The following is a 17,340-nucleotide window of genomic DNA, read 5'->3' on the forward strand; positions in this document are numbered from 1 at the left end:
ATACATTTATGATTTGATGGGCTATTGAGAGATGACAGAAACAGGATATGGGGCCCAGATGAAGGGACTTGTCCTTGTAGGTATGCCCTTGGAGGCTTGTCTTGTCTCTGGCCCTTTCTACCCCTTCTCTTTATTTCTGACAATTTCATGTATGTACACAATGCATTGTGATCGTCCTCTCACTCCTGCTGATCACCTTCTTCCCCAGCCAGTCCCCTTCCTCTGTGTGTGTGTGTGTGTGTAGCCACAGCTGCTGTGCTGTGTGTTCATGATAGCAATGATAGATAGCAGCAGTGAGTGTGTCATGTCTCTCTATCCCCTCTTCTGCAGTGTGTCCTGGGCCATCAAAGGGGGTGAGATAGACATCCCATTCAGGGCCGAACACTCAACTGTCACTTATTCTCAGCACTCTGACAAATAATATCTCTGCATTAACCATCTCCACTGCAAGCAGCTTCTCTGACCAAGGCTTAGAGCAGCGCTAGTCTGAGTGTAACTATCAGAAAGCTTCTTTTTGCCTCTTTCTAGCTCTTTGCCTCATGACTACCTTGGCTGCCGTGAGGTGAGCTGCCTCCTTGGCCATTCACCCCAGTACCATGTTACTGTGTCTCACCTCACACCATTAGCAATGGAGGCAGCCACTGATGGCCCATGAAACCATGATCCCAAATGAACCATTATGTTGATTGTTCCCGGGTATTTTGTTACAGAGACAGAAGGCTGACTGTCATCCTCCAGCTTTTCTGTCGTCTCAGATTCTGTTTTCTTTGTCCTTTTGGATTGACCCTTGTGTTCATTTGTTCACCATCATTTCAGCAACTCAGGGAAGCAGTGCTGTTGAACATGCTGCTATCCACCATGTCCATCCAAGAAGCCCTGACTCCCATTTGAGACACTGCTTTGTGTCAGTGTGCCTGTGTGTTCCATGAAGGACGGTCTCTGGGCCTTTCACATTGCTCATTTGAATGAAGTAGAATAGTAAATGTATTTGGGCTTCCCAGCTGAGATGATACAGATGGTCCCAGTGTGTTGTTATAGCAGGAGGGAGAGGTGATGAAGGGTGACCCAGAGGAGGAAGGCCTTCTCTCCTGCCTTTCCCCAAGGGCTAGCCTTATCTCACAGCAGTCCATCTTGCTGCCTTGGCTGTTGGCAGTTCACTCTTCTGGGCTGTAGCAGTTGAGGACAGAAAGGCACATGGTGGGTAATGGCAGCCCTGGAAGCCGAGCTTTACAAAGAAAACAGACTTTTTAGAGCCACTCTCCTGTGTGGAGCTAGGGATAGTGTGACACTTAGCCTGTGCAGTTGGGTCTGCTTTTCTGTGTGGTGTCCCCCTGACACACACACCCTTGTGCTATTTCCAATAAGACAGAAGATAGGTTCCTTTGCATACCTCTCCCCTGTCTTTGGAAACCAGAACACAAACCACGAATTTGATCTGTCACCTGCTTTTGGGAAATGATGTCCTGTCCCTGTGGGATATGGCCATGGCAGCCAACCTTTCTCTGCCCCGTTCTCTCCCTGGTCAGCTTATTGGCATTGGCTTGTGCATCTCCACCGCTGTGCAAGAGAATGTAAAATGCGGCTCACAAGCCTATCTCAGACCTTATTAAAACATCATTTTCCCTGCCTTGTTCCCAGATTTCTGTGCTTAATCATTGAAAGGCAGCTTACTCAAATATACATTATTCTTGTTTGGAAAACTCTTGTCGGCTTGTCTGTCTTCCCACCCCCTCTGCATTTTATAACGCTGCTGTACCGAGGCAGGACTTATTAAATATCATAATTTGCTCGTTGGAGAATTATTTGTAAACTTAATTAACTCTGTCAGTGTTTGAGTTAATTTTCTCCATGAATTTCAGCGTCCCTGGTCCTGGTTTTCTGGACTCTGTCCTGTGTCTGTTAAAGACTTTGTAAATAGTTTTGAAATGCCAGTTGGTGATATATGGGCCTCTTTAACATTTCTTTGATTTATGTGCAGTGCTGTAGAAAAAGGCAAAGAAAGCAAATTATATGGGGGAAAATGTTGCCAATCTTCACTTTTTTTTCTACCTTTAGTTTTAAAAAGTACACTTATCAATCACATCTGATGGATTTTCTTTTTTATAAAGATTGAAAATTTAACTATTTGAAGACTCCTGCAATGTATGTATGTATTTGCTTAGTCATGTGTAGCTGAGCCCTGGGTAGGGAGGCAGGATTCCCAAAGCTGTCTCCATTTGTTCCCAGTGACAGCATGGAGACAGGGAATGCTGACTGCAGGGGTAGATGCCTCTCCATCCTGGAAGCATGTCCCATCAGCTTCTGTACCCCTTGATCCTGTTGTGAGAGTCGGGGGGAACTGCAGCTCAAGAAAGCTCATTGAGATTTGTCCAAGGGAAGCTCTTTCACACATTCAATTCTTGCTGCATTTGTTCATTTGGACATGTGCACCCTGAAACATGTGAACACACACCCTGGTACACAGGTGGAGGTCAGAGGACAACTTATGGGGGTCAGTTCTCTCAAGGGTCACATTCTAGTCATCAGGCTCGGCAGCAAACTCCGTTACTGGCTCAGCCATCTCTCCAGCTCAGTTGCTTATTTTTGATGATTTCCAGGGAGATACTGAGCTAATCAGTGAATCCATTAATATTTCCTAAGATTGTTCCACGATGGCTCTCGGGTTTTAGTGTGCCTGAGAGCCATGTATTGATATTGATGTGAACTCCAAGGCGGACATCTCATAGAAATTCTCTTCTAGCAAAATTTGAGGTGGAGCCCTGGAATCTGCATTGGGGAATCAGCGCCATGTGGGTGGTCTTGATGCCAGTGAAGCAGGCTGGCAGGGGTACTATGTGTAGCACACCCACTCCCCACAGCATGGCACAAGGTCCAGCTCCTTCTCCAAAGTATGGGAGTCTGAATGTGTTTGGATCTTAGAATTTGATGTTATAGAAAGGTAGCGTGTTGATATACCACACATTACACTAATTTCTCCAGCGGGATCCAGGATAATACCTTGTAATCAGATATTGTGCTGTAGAAATGCCTGCCTCTTCACAGTAAGTGAGATAGATTAAGATTTAAATAGATTCACAGCAGTTCATGGCAGGCTTTGCTGCTACACGAGCTCCGCGCCTACATTGATGAGAAAGCTTTTGACTTTGAGGACTTTCATGCATTTTCATATTGTGAGAAGGAATCCTGGCTCTGTGCTGGCAGCGTCCTGTCCTGTCCTCTGTTCTGGGTGTGAGACGGCAGAAGGCAGTGAGTGGGTGAAAGGTGTGTATATACCAGCCCAAGCGCTCCCTCAGCAGCAGCAGGGAGAGTTCTGGAAGAACGAATGCAAGTCCAAGGTGGTTGGCTGTTCTAGAGCTGAAAAAGCAGCCAACGGATTGGAACTCTAGGGCCAGCAGGGACAGTTTGCTAGGCTTTGGTGAGCCATGGTTCCATCTTCCAAGAGGCCTGGCTGTCAATGCCTCTTCTGCTGTCTCTTTCTCTCGATAAACACTTATTAAAAGGGCCACCTGAGTGTGGCTGATCCTTGAAACCTGAACTGACCTAACCAACTTACCAAGTAACGGGGCCATTAGATCTGACCCCCACCCATCCCCACCCTTCGTGAGAACCTCACTGACACATCAACGTGGTTCTCAGCAGTCAGAAGTTTATTTCACATCTGTTCCGGCTCTCTCCCACTAGCTGAGCGCTTGCTCACTCTTTCTTTATAGATACCTGAGTTCTTTTTTTTTTTTTTTTTGATTTTTCGAGACAGGGTTTCTCTGTGGTTTTGGAGCCTGTCCTGGAACTAGCTCTTGTAGACCAGGCTGGTCTCAAACTCACAGAGATCCGCCTGCCTCTGCCTCCCAAGTGCTGGGATTAAAGGCGTGCGCCACCACTGCCCGGCAATACCTGAGTTCTTGATGGCACGGTGAGTGTAGTGGTTCTAGAAGAGGTGCTCTGAAGCCAGGCTGTCCAGATTCGCCCTACCATTTCTGTGCCTCAGTTTCCCCACACCAACATAGAGGTGCACCTGTTCTACAAGGTCATAATACAGACCGCTTGAGTTAAGCAGATTGTATGAGTCCCTAGCTCACAGCGAGCCCTGGTTATCCTCCAGGTGGGAAATGCCCCCAAAGGTCCATGTATAGGGCCAGGCTATTGCATTAGTCCGTGGATTAATCTTGTGGTAGATTCATAGTGGGATGGCATTTCCTGGGTGGAGTAGGACGGGGGGAGTGGCCCAGTTAAAGGAGGTCACGGTGGGTATCCCTGAGAAAGATGTATCTTGTCCCCCGCCCTCCACCCCATGACAGTCTTTTCCCCATGCTCCTGCTAGGACAGCGCTCTGCCTCCCTCACTTCAGGCCCGCCGTGTGGAGCTGGCTCGTCACTCACCATGAGCAGACTCAGCCTTTCCTCCCTGTCCCTGTTTTCTCAGGAATCTTTTCAAGGTGGTGAAGTCTGACTAACAAACCTGTGCACCTGCTGATGTTAGCCTTTTTACCACAGGCTAGCTTCTGTTCTAGACTAGGGAAATCTCTGCTCTTAGGGGCTTATGCTAGAGGCCGGTCTTGACCTAAAAGCCACATCTAGCCTTTTCTTAGCGTGTTGTTGTTCAACATCCACACAGGCCCCTGTGCAGAGCCAGCAGGATATGGTTGGAGTTCTCCATGCTGTAATGCATAATAGTTTCTGGAAAGCAAGGTAGGGTGTCTGAACGGGCGTGAGCAAGCCCTGCTCTGCTCAGCTGCCCCTTTAAATGCAGCCCATCCATTTTGGTATTGAGGGTGAAAGGACACTAGAGGTGCAGCCCCAGCTGCCTGTTCTTATCTTCTTAGCCCTTCCATACTGAGCGCTGCCTCTGGGTGGGCACAGGTGTAGCCATGCTCTTGATCGTCCCTCATGGATACCCCCTGGCGCCAGACTGCTGCTCCTGTGTGGCTCAGTTGCTTGGTTGTTTCCTCACAGCAGCTTGAATTGGATGGTTTGGATATGCTGCAGCACATCTTCAGAGGAGGTGGTCATTCATACAAACTCTTCTCCTTGGGCTCGGCATGTGGCCCATTGGTATTGTGCCTGCCTAGCAAGCATCAAATCCTCTCTAGTAAGGAGGGAGAGGAGGAGGGGGGAGTAAGAGAATAGGAAGGGAAGGAAAAGGGAAAACAGGGAGGAAGGGAGAAGAAAAGGTGGATGAGAGAGAAAAGGGCCCTTGCATCAGGGGCTGACCTTGGTCCCAACCTAGCTCTTCTGTGTACTTGGTTTCCCCAAGGTCCAGAACTCATCTGGGTCCTCTAACTTCTTTTGTCTGAAGCAAGCCGTCAGTCATTGGCTCGTTCTGGAAGTCTTGTTGGTAGCAGCCCAGCGACCTCAGCCATCAGTAGCAACCTTGGCTAACATATTTCAGGTATATACTCGATGCCAGCCATGCTTGGCCCTCTATATGTGCTTACCACTCACCAACTCTGAGGACCCGAGGATGAGGCCCAGATTTCTTCTAGAGCAGCTGCGCAGGGTTGAGACGAGGCTTTGGGGAACGAACTGATGAACCTGTGGTCCCAAGGCACAGGCTGTAGAGGGTCTCTGGCATGTATCAGGACAGATGATTACACACCCACATTCTCAGAATCTAAAAATTGTTCTCTGCCTGGATCCTATTGACTGGTCAATAGGATATTCACTCTGATCTGTTGCTTGTTTTGATCCAAAAACATCCCTACTGCTTGACTATTTTTGCTTCCAAGGGTGAAAAGAAAAAAAAAATGACAGCCCTGTGTTCTGTGTGGGAAGGTTCTAGCACCTCGGCTGACAGCTGTCTGCTCCTGTTCCTTCTGTGTAGACGGCAGCGATCCTGGCCCACCACTCAGCGCTGCAGCACTCACTTGCCAGCCACGCACAGGCCCTGGGTTCAGTCCTGGGCATCACCAAACCAAACCCAAACTGAAGCCAGCGAGAACCCTCAGCAGTCCCACAAAGAAAATGGTCCTGTGGGAGGGCTGTGTGGAAGGAGACTCTGGTCTGGCCCCACCAGACAGAAGTACAGAGGACATTTGTGCAGAGAACTTTGTGCCTCCTAGCTTGGTGGCTTAACACATCAAGACTGAGCTAACATGCCAGGCATTTAGGTTGAGTGCAGATTAAAAAGAACAGTCTGGACAGTCTATTAGAAGGTGATTCCTACCTGATCCTCAGGTTGTCTTTCATTTAGTGTGCTCCAGTGTATCTGAGGCCCCGCATAGTCATCCTTCTTGTTAGTGAGAGGTTCACTCAAGATGGGCCAGGAGACATCTCTGCCCACCAGACTGTCTTCCTCCACAGTATGAGGAGAATTCTAAGTTATATTTCCTTCTTAGTACAGCTAGCAGGCGCATCTTCTCCTTTCCCCCATCCTCCCAGTTTGTTATCCGCGGTGGTCAGGGTGGCAGTACTTGACTGAGAGTGCTCAGCTGTCAGTGGGATTGGACAGCTCTGGTCTCTTTACAGAGCTAAGAATGGATGTGGAGAGCAGCTCTGGTCTCTCCCTGTTTGCAATGTGCCGGGCTTGAGACTCTGTCCACATCTTACCACTTCATCCTTCGACTTTCCTGGCCTCCTTCCTCCGGCACTGCCACTTTCCACAGAACTTGGAAGTAGGAAACTGTGAAGTCTACCAACCTACATGGGTCATGTGTGGTTCAGTCGACATAAAGACAACTCCTGATCCCTCTAGATGAACATTGTTGTTCACAGTGGGCTGATAAATACATGTTGAAGGAGAAACTCAGGATCCTTGACTGTCGGGCTCTGTCTCCTTCCCATTGGGCCACATTGCCAAGCTCTGCCTTTGCTGTTGGACCACTGCCTCCTCATAACCCCGGCCACTAGCCATGACTCCTCTACCTTGAAGAGACGGTGCAGCTATCAAAAGGATCAATAAAAAGGTGCTTTTGGAGGTCTTGCTGGCCTCCAAACTAAGGGTCGGTCTAGCTTTCCTTCCACTCTTGCTCTCTGCCTGTTCTGACATAGGTCTTTGCAAGCCAGTGGTTCTCTGGCTCCTTCTTTATTCCATTTGTATCCTCCTGCTCCCATGTACTGTGGTTGAATCCAGGGCATCATGCATGGTAAGCACATGCTGTAACATTGTAACACTGAGCTGCACCCCAGCTCATGTGTGTTTTCTCTGCACGGCCCTTTTCCCCCCAATTCTTCCTCTGGTAAACAGAGGCTGGAGAAGGTAGGTCAAGCCCCTGGCTGGCAGCCATTTGCCTCCCCAGCAGAATACTGTTTAATGGGGAAGGTGGGGAGAGCAGGGGAATTGCCAGTCATGGCACTGAATTGGCACTTACCTCAGAAGCAAGCGTTTCACGACCGGGAAGCTAGGGGAGTTTAATAATTTCCACAGCGAAGTACAAATGCAGCAGCAGCTGTAGAAGACTCATTTTTCTCTCCCAGGGAGCCATCCCTTCTCTGGCTACCTGTGAGAAGAGAAATCTATAATGATCTAATCACACCCTTATTTTCATTAGATTGGTAATCTTTTAGAACTCATGTTTCCTACTTTATAGAACTTGTCAGACAGCCAGTGCTGAGTCTTAGTGTCTGGGACTGGGATCCAGAGGTGCCCTGGTTCCCATTTTACTCATTTCTCAGTCGAACTTCCATCTGTCGGTTTGCATTGGAGTACCTGTCAAGTAACCCAGCCCCCAACTAACTTTAACTGTAGACCTGAAGAACAGTGAAATGGTTCCATCACAAGTGGACTTAAATTCGCAAGCATGGATTTTTGCAGTAGGAAGCCATACTCAGATTTTTTTTTAAATAGGGGGCTATTTGTTGTTATTGTTTTTTTTATAAATATTTATTTGTTATGTATACAATATTCTGTCTATGTGTATGTCTGCAGGCCAGAAAAGGGCACCAGACCTCATTACAGATGGTTGTGAGCCACCATGTGGTTGCCGGGAATTGAACTCAGGACGTTTGGAAGAGCAGGCAATGCTCTTAACCACTGAGCCATCTCTCCAGTCCTGTTGTTATTGTTTTATTTGTGTGTGTGCATGTGTATGTGTGAAGGTCAGAGGACAGGTTGAAAGAATCACTTCTTTCCTTTTACCATGTGGGTTTCAGGGATCAACTCAGGTCATCAGGTTTGGTGGAAGGTACCTTTACTTGACAAACCATCTTGTCAGCCAGAGAAATCTTTATAGTATCATAGTGTTCCAGTAATGAAGGAACCATAGGTATAACTCTAGCCTTGCTTTGTAGACTGTTGATCAGAAACCAGAACTTTGATTTCTGGCAGCACAGAAGTAATTCTAGGTGCTTCATTCTTCCCAACTGCTTTTATCATTGGGCAGTAACAAGGAAAGGGAAGTGTACATTGTGGTTTACTGGGTACAGGAGTGTTGGATGTAAACAGGTCGTTCTTCTGGGGTAGTGTAAGCATAGCTACTGACATAATGGACTTCCTCCTCCGAGAGGCCCACGGGCACACAGACCCACCATACTGCTCCTCTGAGAGACCCACGGGCACACAGACCCACCATACTGCTCCTCTGAGAGACCCACGGGCACACAGGCCCACCATGCTATTCCTCCGAGAGGACCACGGGCACTCAGGCACCATGCTATTCCTCCAAGAGGATTACAGACACACAGGTCCATCATGCTGCTCTTTGGAGGGTACCATTTCACTTCTGTCCCCTGTGTAATATTCTCGATTTGGCACTGTCAATGTTGCTTTGGTTCTATTTCTGCTTCCTGGTTGCATCTCAAGTGTTGCTATGACATTGTAGTTCAAGCTGCTGTCATAAACTGTAATGCAATAATGTCCCAGACAACATATGTTTCTTATAGTTTTAGAAGCTGCAGAGTCCAAGATCAAAGTCTCCACAGTCGGATGTTCAGTGAGGACATTCTCTTTTGTATGCTGCTGGCCTCTTTCGTGATATATTCTTTTCTAAGCAGTAGTCCTTTCCCAGGGTTTCACTTTGACCTCATCTAATGTCAGTCTTCATCTAAGGTCGTTACTTCTTGGTACTGAAGTAGACTAGAGTGACAAAAACATCAGCCCATTCACTCTTTGTGACCCCTGTGTGGCTCCTGGGATGAAAGCCTAGTGTGACACGCAAGGAGACACCTTGTCCTACTTCCCTTGTCCATTTTTATTTAGAAGTCTGCTTATCTTCCCTTTTTTGCCTGATTGCCTCCTGCCTTCCTGTACAAATGTTATCCCTGTGATGGCTCTACCTTCAGTTTAGCTGTGTTCGGTTTGTTTTGTTCCTGTGAATGCTCAACTACATGAGTGATTTCTCCCCTCGCTGATTGACATTTTGATGTGTGATTGTGTGCATACAGCTGTGGTGTGAATAGGAGCAGGTGGGGAGAATGGCCTATTAATAAAGGTGTGAACTCCAGAAAGCACTAGTAGAGCAGGTCCATGCATTAATACATCGGGAAGAAACCCACATGGCAGTTAGCACATCATGCACAGTGCCACAGTTGAGCAGGAAGCACAGCCCTGCTTCAGGAGTAATTGGAGGGCCTGAGTCCCAGCTGCCCGGTGGAGAACAAATAGGCAAGTAAATTGGAGGCCTCATTCTTATGGTTTATTGATGCTGTTTTGACCAAGTAAAAAGATTATTTACCTATAAAAGCTCAACTCAACGGCTTACTGTTTGAAAGGAATGCCATGAGATAAAAGGGCAGCTGACGCTAATGCCATTGTCTGATATTTAGATTGAAGCCCAAGCAGAACAATTAGATTTATGGTGTTTTTCTGTAGTTGTTTTCTTTGGTGCAGACAATGCCAGGCAAGCTTCCCGCTCTCTGCCTAGAGTTGGGCTCAGAAGGAGCTGAGCTTCACAGAGATGCTGCGCTGTCTCATTAGCAGGAAGCTAAGCTGCTGCAGTAATGAGGGCCAAAGGTCTTTGCTACTCAACGCTGTGATGAAGTATTCCTGGCTTTCAGTTCCAGTTGAAATTTAATGGTTTGGGGAAATATGACTGTATGAAAATCTCAAATTAGCTCTGTTTACCCATGTTGCAGGCATGTGTCCCAGTGTGTGAAGTAGCATCTGACTCAGACAGTGGATCTGTGTTCACCCATGTTGCAGGCATGTGTCGCAGTGTGTAAGATGGCATTTGACTCGGGGACAGTGGATCGATCTATAAAGTATTTGCTTAGATTTTGACTCTGGGTTTGGTGTGTTCGTTACTTGGAGAGACTTATTCATTCATCCGTTCGTTCATTTGTTGTTGATGGACCTTTGGGCTAGTGATGTCTGTGAAATACAGCAAGGACTCTTTCTTTCTCCTCAAGTCTCAAGTCTTTAGTAAGAGCAGTGTCTGATTTCCAGGCTGGCGACAGTGCCAGGCCAGGCCATAGTCATCTCACTAAGTGGCCCATCTGCTTGTCCACTGACAGAAAAGCAAGCAGCCCCTTTGTATAGTGAGTGGTCCTGGACATGGGCAGTATGGGGGAACCAACAGCATACATACTATTCCTTCAAGAAACGTTTCTTGGGTGAGAACCATGCTCTTGAACCGAGAAACAAGACTGCCTTTCCTGAGTCCAAATCCCAGGATAATAACAGTTGTGTGCTTGGGGAAGGGCCAGAGGGGACTGTGAGGCTTCATGTCCTCCTGTCTGTCTGCCTGTGCCTTAGTCCTAGCCTAGCCCATTCTGACGTGCTTATATGTTTGCTCGTCTTAGCATCATCCAGGTAAATGATTTGTGAAGTGAATAAATCCTCCCAGCAGGCCAAGTGTTGGCCTCTCTGTTTAAAGATTGGGTGAATCCTTGAGAGGGAAATAAAATCAAAGCTTGATTGATTTGGCTTTAAGTTTTCAGATTTTTTTTTTTTTTTGAATGTCATATTCTCTTAATGTGGGCTTCAGGCTATATGGCACGGTAGAAAGATGCTGGACATGGAGAAATGCTGTGGCCCTGGACCCCAAGGGCCTTGGCTTAATTAGTGCATTGAACTTGGGCAGACCAAGGTATTTCCTTCTCATTCTTGGACCACTACAAAGCATTTTCCTTATTTTGGAGATGGTAGAAGCCATCAGAGCAGCAGGGAAGATTCAAGCATGCAGAGAACTAAACTGAAGGCTCACTGGGTTTTCTTTCTTTCTTTTCTGTTTTTTTTTAAAAAAATGTATTTATTTAGTATGTATACAATGCTCTGTCTGCATGTATGCATGCATGACAGAAAAGAGCACCAGATCTCATTACAGATGGTTGTGAACCACCATGTGGTTGCTCGAAATTGAACTCAGGACCTTTGGAAGAGCAGCCAGTGCTCTTAACCTCTGAGCCTCCTAACCCCTCTAGCCCCCATTGAGTTTTCTAAACACTTGGATATTGGCCAGAAACTTGTCATGAAATCCTGTCTTAATCATTTTTCTTTGTTAAATACCCTTTCAGTATTGCTACTCTTTGTAATTCAGAGCATGCTCAAGCCCACAGAACTTTGACTCCGGTGATCCAGGTCCCTTAAAGAAGGCTCTGTGAGACTAGACCACCCCGAGGAAGAGGTTGAGTAAAGCTGACAGAGTGCTGTGCTCCAAGTGTAATAGCCTTGGCTTTGACCAGAGCAGCTGTGACTGCTTGCAAGAGGCTGTTGACATTTCCTCATTGAAAAGGTGGGAGAGTCACTGGACCCTCACCTGGGATTCTGGCTGCTCCCTCCTGCACCTCCGAGCCCACTTTACGTAATTCTGCACATGACAATCGTGATCTAGGGAGCGGATGCAGCATGGAAGGTTAACCGAAAGGGGGATCTCACCTATACAGTTATAGGTCTCTCATCATCGCCTGCTGGGGTGAGAGGTGCAGCTGCTTTGGGGTTGCATACACTTCTGTAAGAACCCCTCACCTATGCTCTGTACACCCAATAAACTCATGGTTCTCAGGCTGGACTTTGGTGGGGCCATAATATTTTGGGGGAGGGTGTGTTTCTGTCTCCTCATGGAGCACCTGTTGTATAAATATTAGGGAGGTGGTATTGCTTCACTGCCTTCATGCTGGAGTCGTACCCTCCTGGCTCTTCTGGAGAGGGTGTGGGGTGCATAGCCACAGGCTTTCCTGGCAGTAAAGCCCAGGAGCATCTCCCCAGAGGATGCTTGTACAGGCTCAGTCTCCTGGACCTCTGAGCTTCTTCCACAGGCAGTGAATCTCAGCATTATTTACAATTAGTTACCATCAAGGTTTCCCTAATTCTGATTGGCCTTTCCTCAGATAATGATAAGTTGTTGAAATTTTCCCAGATATAGAGGTGATTAGCAGATACAATTGATTAGACAGGGCTTTAAGTTGAGACCTGATAGAATGATCCTAGGTCATTCGTAGAAGGTAGAAGGCTGAAATGAATTCATGGTGAAGTCCTAGCTGGAGTATCCTCAACCCCAGAGAGCAGGCTGAGTTGCTGTGTCTATGGGGCTTGTAGTTCCATGGTACGTGAAGACCCCATGTGTAATATAAGCTCTCTCATCACAGTGGTTGGGTGTGGAAGGGTTGAGGCCAGACTTTTGTTTCTTGCCTCTTTGATGTTCCTCCGTGTTAGTGGAGAAATGACCCTGCGTGGAGGCATCACATTAGAACTTTGACAAGTGGCTTCTCTTAGATGGAGCTGTTAACGTGTCTCAGACATTTGAAAGGGAGTATGCTTATTGAAATATGTTTTTATGGAAAACATTATAGAACCTATAACTGAAAATTTATGGCAGCATTTTGTGGCAGAATATATTCTTAATGTTGTATGTGGATTCGCTCTGAGCCCCCTTCTGCTTCAGAACCATAGGCTGGGTAGGCATTTTCCAAGAGTCTTTTCAGATCTAAACAGTGTTCCATGGAATGAAGTGTTTGGTGCTTAAATAATGTATAAATCCAGTTGGACAGGAACTGCCTGTCAGTTTTATTAACTTTGACCTTTTCGCCCATTATAAAAGTGGTTCAGTTAATATTTAATGGCCCCTTATAGATCTTGACAGTTGGAGCCATGTTCCTGGAAACCGGGATCTTATATATGATTAACAAATGTCACTTAATCATTATGAGTCAGCTTGCGAGGGCAGGTTTTGTTTTGGAAGAACGAAAGTTCTTTCACCTACGTGTGCTGTGGAGCTGCCCTGCATGCTGAGGGCCACCGCGATGGAGAGGCTTCACAGGACCACTGCGAGGGACAGTCAGCATGCAGCTCTGCTGTTTTGGTTTTTGTTTGTTCTAGCAAATGATCAAAACGATGCAGGTGGGCAAAATCCCGTTGCCACTCTGCATAGTTAGCAGGGCTCTGCCTTGGAAAGTCAGCAGGGCTGGATCGGCCGAGCCTGCGTGGACAAAGAAGATGGAGAGCCAGAGGCAGAGAGAGAGGGCTCCTTGGGCCAGGAGGGCCCTGCCAAGCTGTCTCCCTGCATCCCAGAAAGGCCGTGCTTATTGCTCTCACTGCAGATCTGCTGGGGAAGATCGAAGCCCCAGCAGCTGACGTTTTGAAACATTGTCTTTCAAACTTGTGCTGTCCCGTGCTCCCATTGATTTCCCATTTAAGGAATCTGTAGGAGAAAACCAAATCTGAGCAAAATTCATTGGTCTAAGATGAGTTGTTAGAGCCAAGCCATGTTCCTCTCCACCTTTATCATGAAGGCCATCTGTCTTTGTCCTGTGCATGTGGCCATAGACTCCCCAGAAGATCCACCAGGTAAATCAAGCATCTGTGATGAAGCAATGTGGATGCTCCAAACATAGCCATTTCCACCTTACTGGGTCACCGAGTAGCTAGCTTCTCTTTTATAGCCTCTTGCAGGAGCAGATCATTTCAATCGTCTTTGTTTTCTCTCTGCGTGCAGCCCAGTGACATTAGGTGAAGCTATTTGTTTTTCTGCGCATTATTGCCCTTTGCATCCTGGTGCAGGCCTTTATATATGGTGGTCACCATTTCATTACCACAAGCTGTAATACGGCTGACTCAGCAAAGAAAATCCATGCCTCGGAGAAGTAATCGGGAAGAAATTGATTCAGAATGAGTTACTATTTGTATGTTTAGTTAATTCTAAATATATATTTGAAAGACCTTGCATCATTTGAGAGGAGAGGAAGAACATATCGTTTGTAAGAAATGATCTTGTCCAGATTCTTAGCTTAGCATTTGCACACCTGAGTGTTTGTGTATGTCTGTTCGGGATTGGGATACCTGTCAAGGTTAATTTTATTGTGAAGAGATTGACGACAGTTCTTAGAATCTACACTATAAAAGCAGAGGGAGGTTACTGTCATATGTCAAGAGCTGTGCTTCATTTGGCAGTGTGTGAGACAGGCAAGTTGTTTTCAATCCAAATGTTGGAATGGCCAAAGTTGGGGGTCTGGGTGGGGTACCAAGGAGCTTTCTGCAGTGTTGGGGAGTCTTTGTGTCTTGAGTGGGGTATTGGTCACACAGATCTATGCCCGTGTCTAGAGCAGTGGTTCTCAACCTTTCCTGCAACCCTTTAACATAGTTTCTCATTTTGGTGACCCCCCCATCATAAAATTATTTTCATTGCTACTTCATAACAGTAATTTTGCCACTGTTATGAATTGTAATGTAAATATCTGTGTTTTCCAATGGTCTTAGGCGACCCCCGTGAAAGGGCCGTTTGACCCCCAGGTTGAGAACTGCTGATCTCTTAAAATGTGTGCATTGTACTTTACACAAACTAAAAGCTAGGAGGTGGTTTCTGCTCTAAGTTGTTTGGTTAGAACTAGGCAGTACTATTTTTCTCCTCCAGAGAAGACAAAAATACCACAGTGAGTGAAATGATCTCTTAGGTAACCTCAAGCTCAGCAGTTTGTCCAGAAGTAAAGCAAAGGATGCTTGCTGGCCCTGAGCCCACATCATGTATGCAGCTTCCTCTGCCTCACTGTTCGGTGGCATGTGAGTGGAAATGAAATTACTGTCTCCGCCATTCCCTCCAGGAGCAGGGCCTGTTTTATAGGTTGTTAGCAGATTGAGTCCTGAGCTGACTTTTATCCAGAAACTGATACTGTCGTCACCAACAGGAAAGATGACTCCAGAGAAAGGTTCCAGCCTGTGTGACCAGCCGGGTTGAGGTCCTGGCTTAACCGCAGTCCTGGATCAGTTTTATAGTTTTCATTACAAGCAAGAGTTCCCTGAACTAACTTTGTCGCTGGGAAGATTGTCCATATCTTAGCAACATGACACAGACTTTCAGACTACCCCATCAAACACCTGGGTGACTTCCCACAGCCACATCTCCCCAGTGCTGCTGGTATTTAGAAATGCATGCTGCATTGTCTCTTGGTTCACAGTGCAACTTCCTTTCTCTATCAGTGCAGTGGTGCTGTGGAGCCCTTTGATATTTTAACCACTTATGTTCGTTTTCATTGGTGCATTATTGCCATGAAGAACAACTTTGCCTCTTTTTGTCTTCATCTAATCCTCACTTTAGAAATAAATTCCTTGCAACATAGTGTTAGCAGCAGTAGCTGAAATAGCTTACAATGTGTACTGCGACAGAATGACCTGGGATTGATAGTCTAATGCCTGCTGCCCTGCACTGATGGGCTGTTCTTTCCCTCTTGTCTCTGCAGCTGCAGTACCATGCAGGTCTAGCATCTGGCCTTTTGAATCAACAGTCCTTGAAGCGCTCTGCAAATCAAATGGGTGTGTCTGCCAAGAGGAGACCGAAGGCCCAGCCAACCACTCTGGTTCTACCGCCTCAGTGAGTGAAGGGTTTGTGGGGAGCTGGATTTCCACCGGCATGAACTTTACGTTGTGCTCTTTTGTAGCTGGTAGGAAGGTTTTGTTTTCCTTCCACACAGTGTCTTCCTTTTGAAGGACTCTAGCAGGACTAGAAAGCTTAGCTTGTCTAAGGAGCAGCTGTGACACAGTTCCTAGTTGTCGTGTCTAGCATGTAACTTTGCAGCTGGAAGTTTTAGATGCCTTCTATCTTCCTATTTCCTCAGCCCCGTCCTGAAGCTGCCAGAACACGAGTAGAGCCGGCCTGAGTGCATTCTGGTGAGCACAGGCCCAGAGTGCATGCTTAAGCTGGGGTAGCATTGGAGCTGGACTGGCTGCTGCCTTCTCCTAGTAACATGTGCTCCTGCTTCCTCACTAGCAGGGATAATAGGCACAGCAGACCACATGGTGTTTTTCTTCTCCTGTGGACATCCCTGTAGCTACCAATTCCAGAACCCTAGGAGAGTCCTCAGGTCCCAGTCTGTACCCAAGCTGCTTTTAACCCTATGCTGAGTACTCTTCCCACTTCTTCAAACAGTTCATTTTAGCCTGGTGTGGTGGCCTTTGCCTGTGAGTCCCAGCACATGGGAAGCTGGAGCAGGAGGATCTCTGTTTAAGGCTACCTTGGGCTATATAGTAAGATCCTGCCTAAAAAACAAAACAAAAGCAAAAATCTGTAAGAACAGCAACAACAAAACCCCACAATTTTCCAGTCCTTGAACTTTATTTAAGTAAAATCATACACTGTCATTTGAACTATTTCTGTGTGTGTGCATGCACACATGAACACAAGTGTGTACAGGGGGATTGGACCCAGGGCCTTGTGCCTGCCAAGGATGTCCTTTTCCACTGAGCTGTTTCCCTAGACTCGGGGGAGGGGCATGAATGTCTTATTTTCTACTTGGTATAATATTTGTCATCTCAGTTGGTTCACCAACTTGGCCGGCAAGCTGCATGCTGAGAGGCCTTGCTGGTAGGTTCTCTCCCAGTGTGCACACTCCCAGAGACTGTGTGTGTTCAGATGGTTCCCACACCATCATTCTTTACCCTCTCCTTTTCTCCTGCCCTTGGCTGTGAGCTGAATCTTTCCATTGACTACTCGAAGGATCGTTTGCACACAAGATGTGCGTCTTCACCTTTATTCACGAGCTCACTGGTTTTGTCTGGTTAGCAAATACTTGTGCCTACTATGTGCCAGGCAAGGTTCCAGTTCTTGAGGCAGTAAGTACGAGCAAGATGGCCTCCAACACCATGGTTTCCAGTTCTAATTAATGCTAGGAAAAGAATGAATAGGAGTAAAGTGGGGAGGAGAGGCCTGCTTAAATAGAGTGGTCAAACAAGGACTCAGCTGGCCGTGCCCTACAGCACAGAATGAGGAAAGAGAAGGGCTGCGGAAGGTCACTGGGCTCTTTCCAGCAGCAGGCACATGTCCACAGGTGTCTCCATGTTCAGCGGACCCTCTTACAGTCTGCATCTGCCAGACAAGACGAGCACGAGCAAGCAGCAGTCTCCCGGTTGCTTTCACGTGCTGCATGTGTATATGTGTGCTCTGGTCTTTGAAAAGACTGACTTGAGAAGCAGAAAGCTTCTTGCAGAGCGTTACTCTGTTGTTGCGTCGTGTTGACTCGGTGACTCTGCATATCTCAGCACGCA

At 46.9% G+C, this 17,340-nt stretch overlaps 1 protein-coding gene across 2 annotated transcripts in view; it reads left to right on the top strand.

The window, feature by feature from the left end:
• Nucleotides 1-17,340, top strand: part of Med27 (mediator complex subunit 27) — a 185,458-nt gene that overhangs the window by 52,795 nt on the left and 115,323 nt on the right. For both annotated transcript variants that reach the window (XM_057755561.1, XM_057755560.1), the window contains exon 3: nt 15,540-15,670. In XM_057755561.1, the coding sequence (XP_057611544.1) occupies nt 15,540-15,670 (131 nt within the window). The remainder of the gene's footprint in view (nt 1-15,539; nt 15,671-17,340) is intronic.

Source organism: Chionomys nivalis, chromosome 22, assembly GCF_950005125.1.
Source record: "Chionomys nivalis chromosome 22, mChiNiv1.1, whole genome shotgun sequence".
NCBI lineage: Eukaryota > Metazoa > Chordata > Mammalia > Rodentia > Cricetidae > Chionomys > Chionomys nivalis.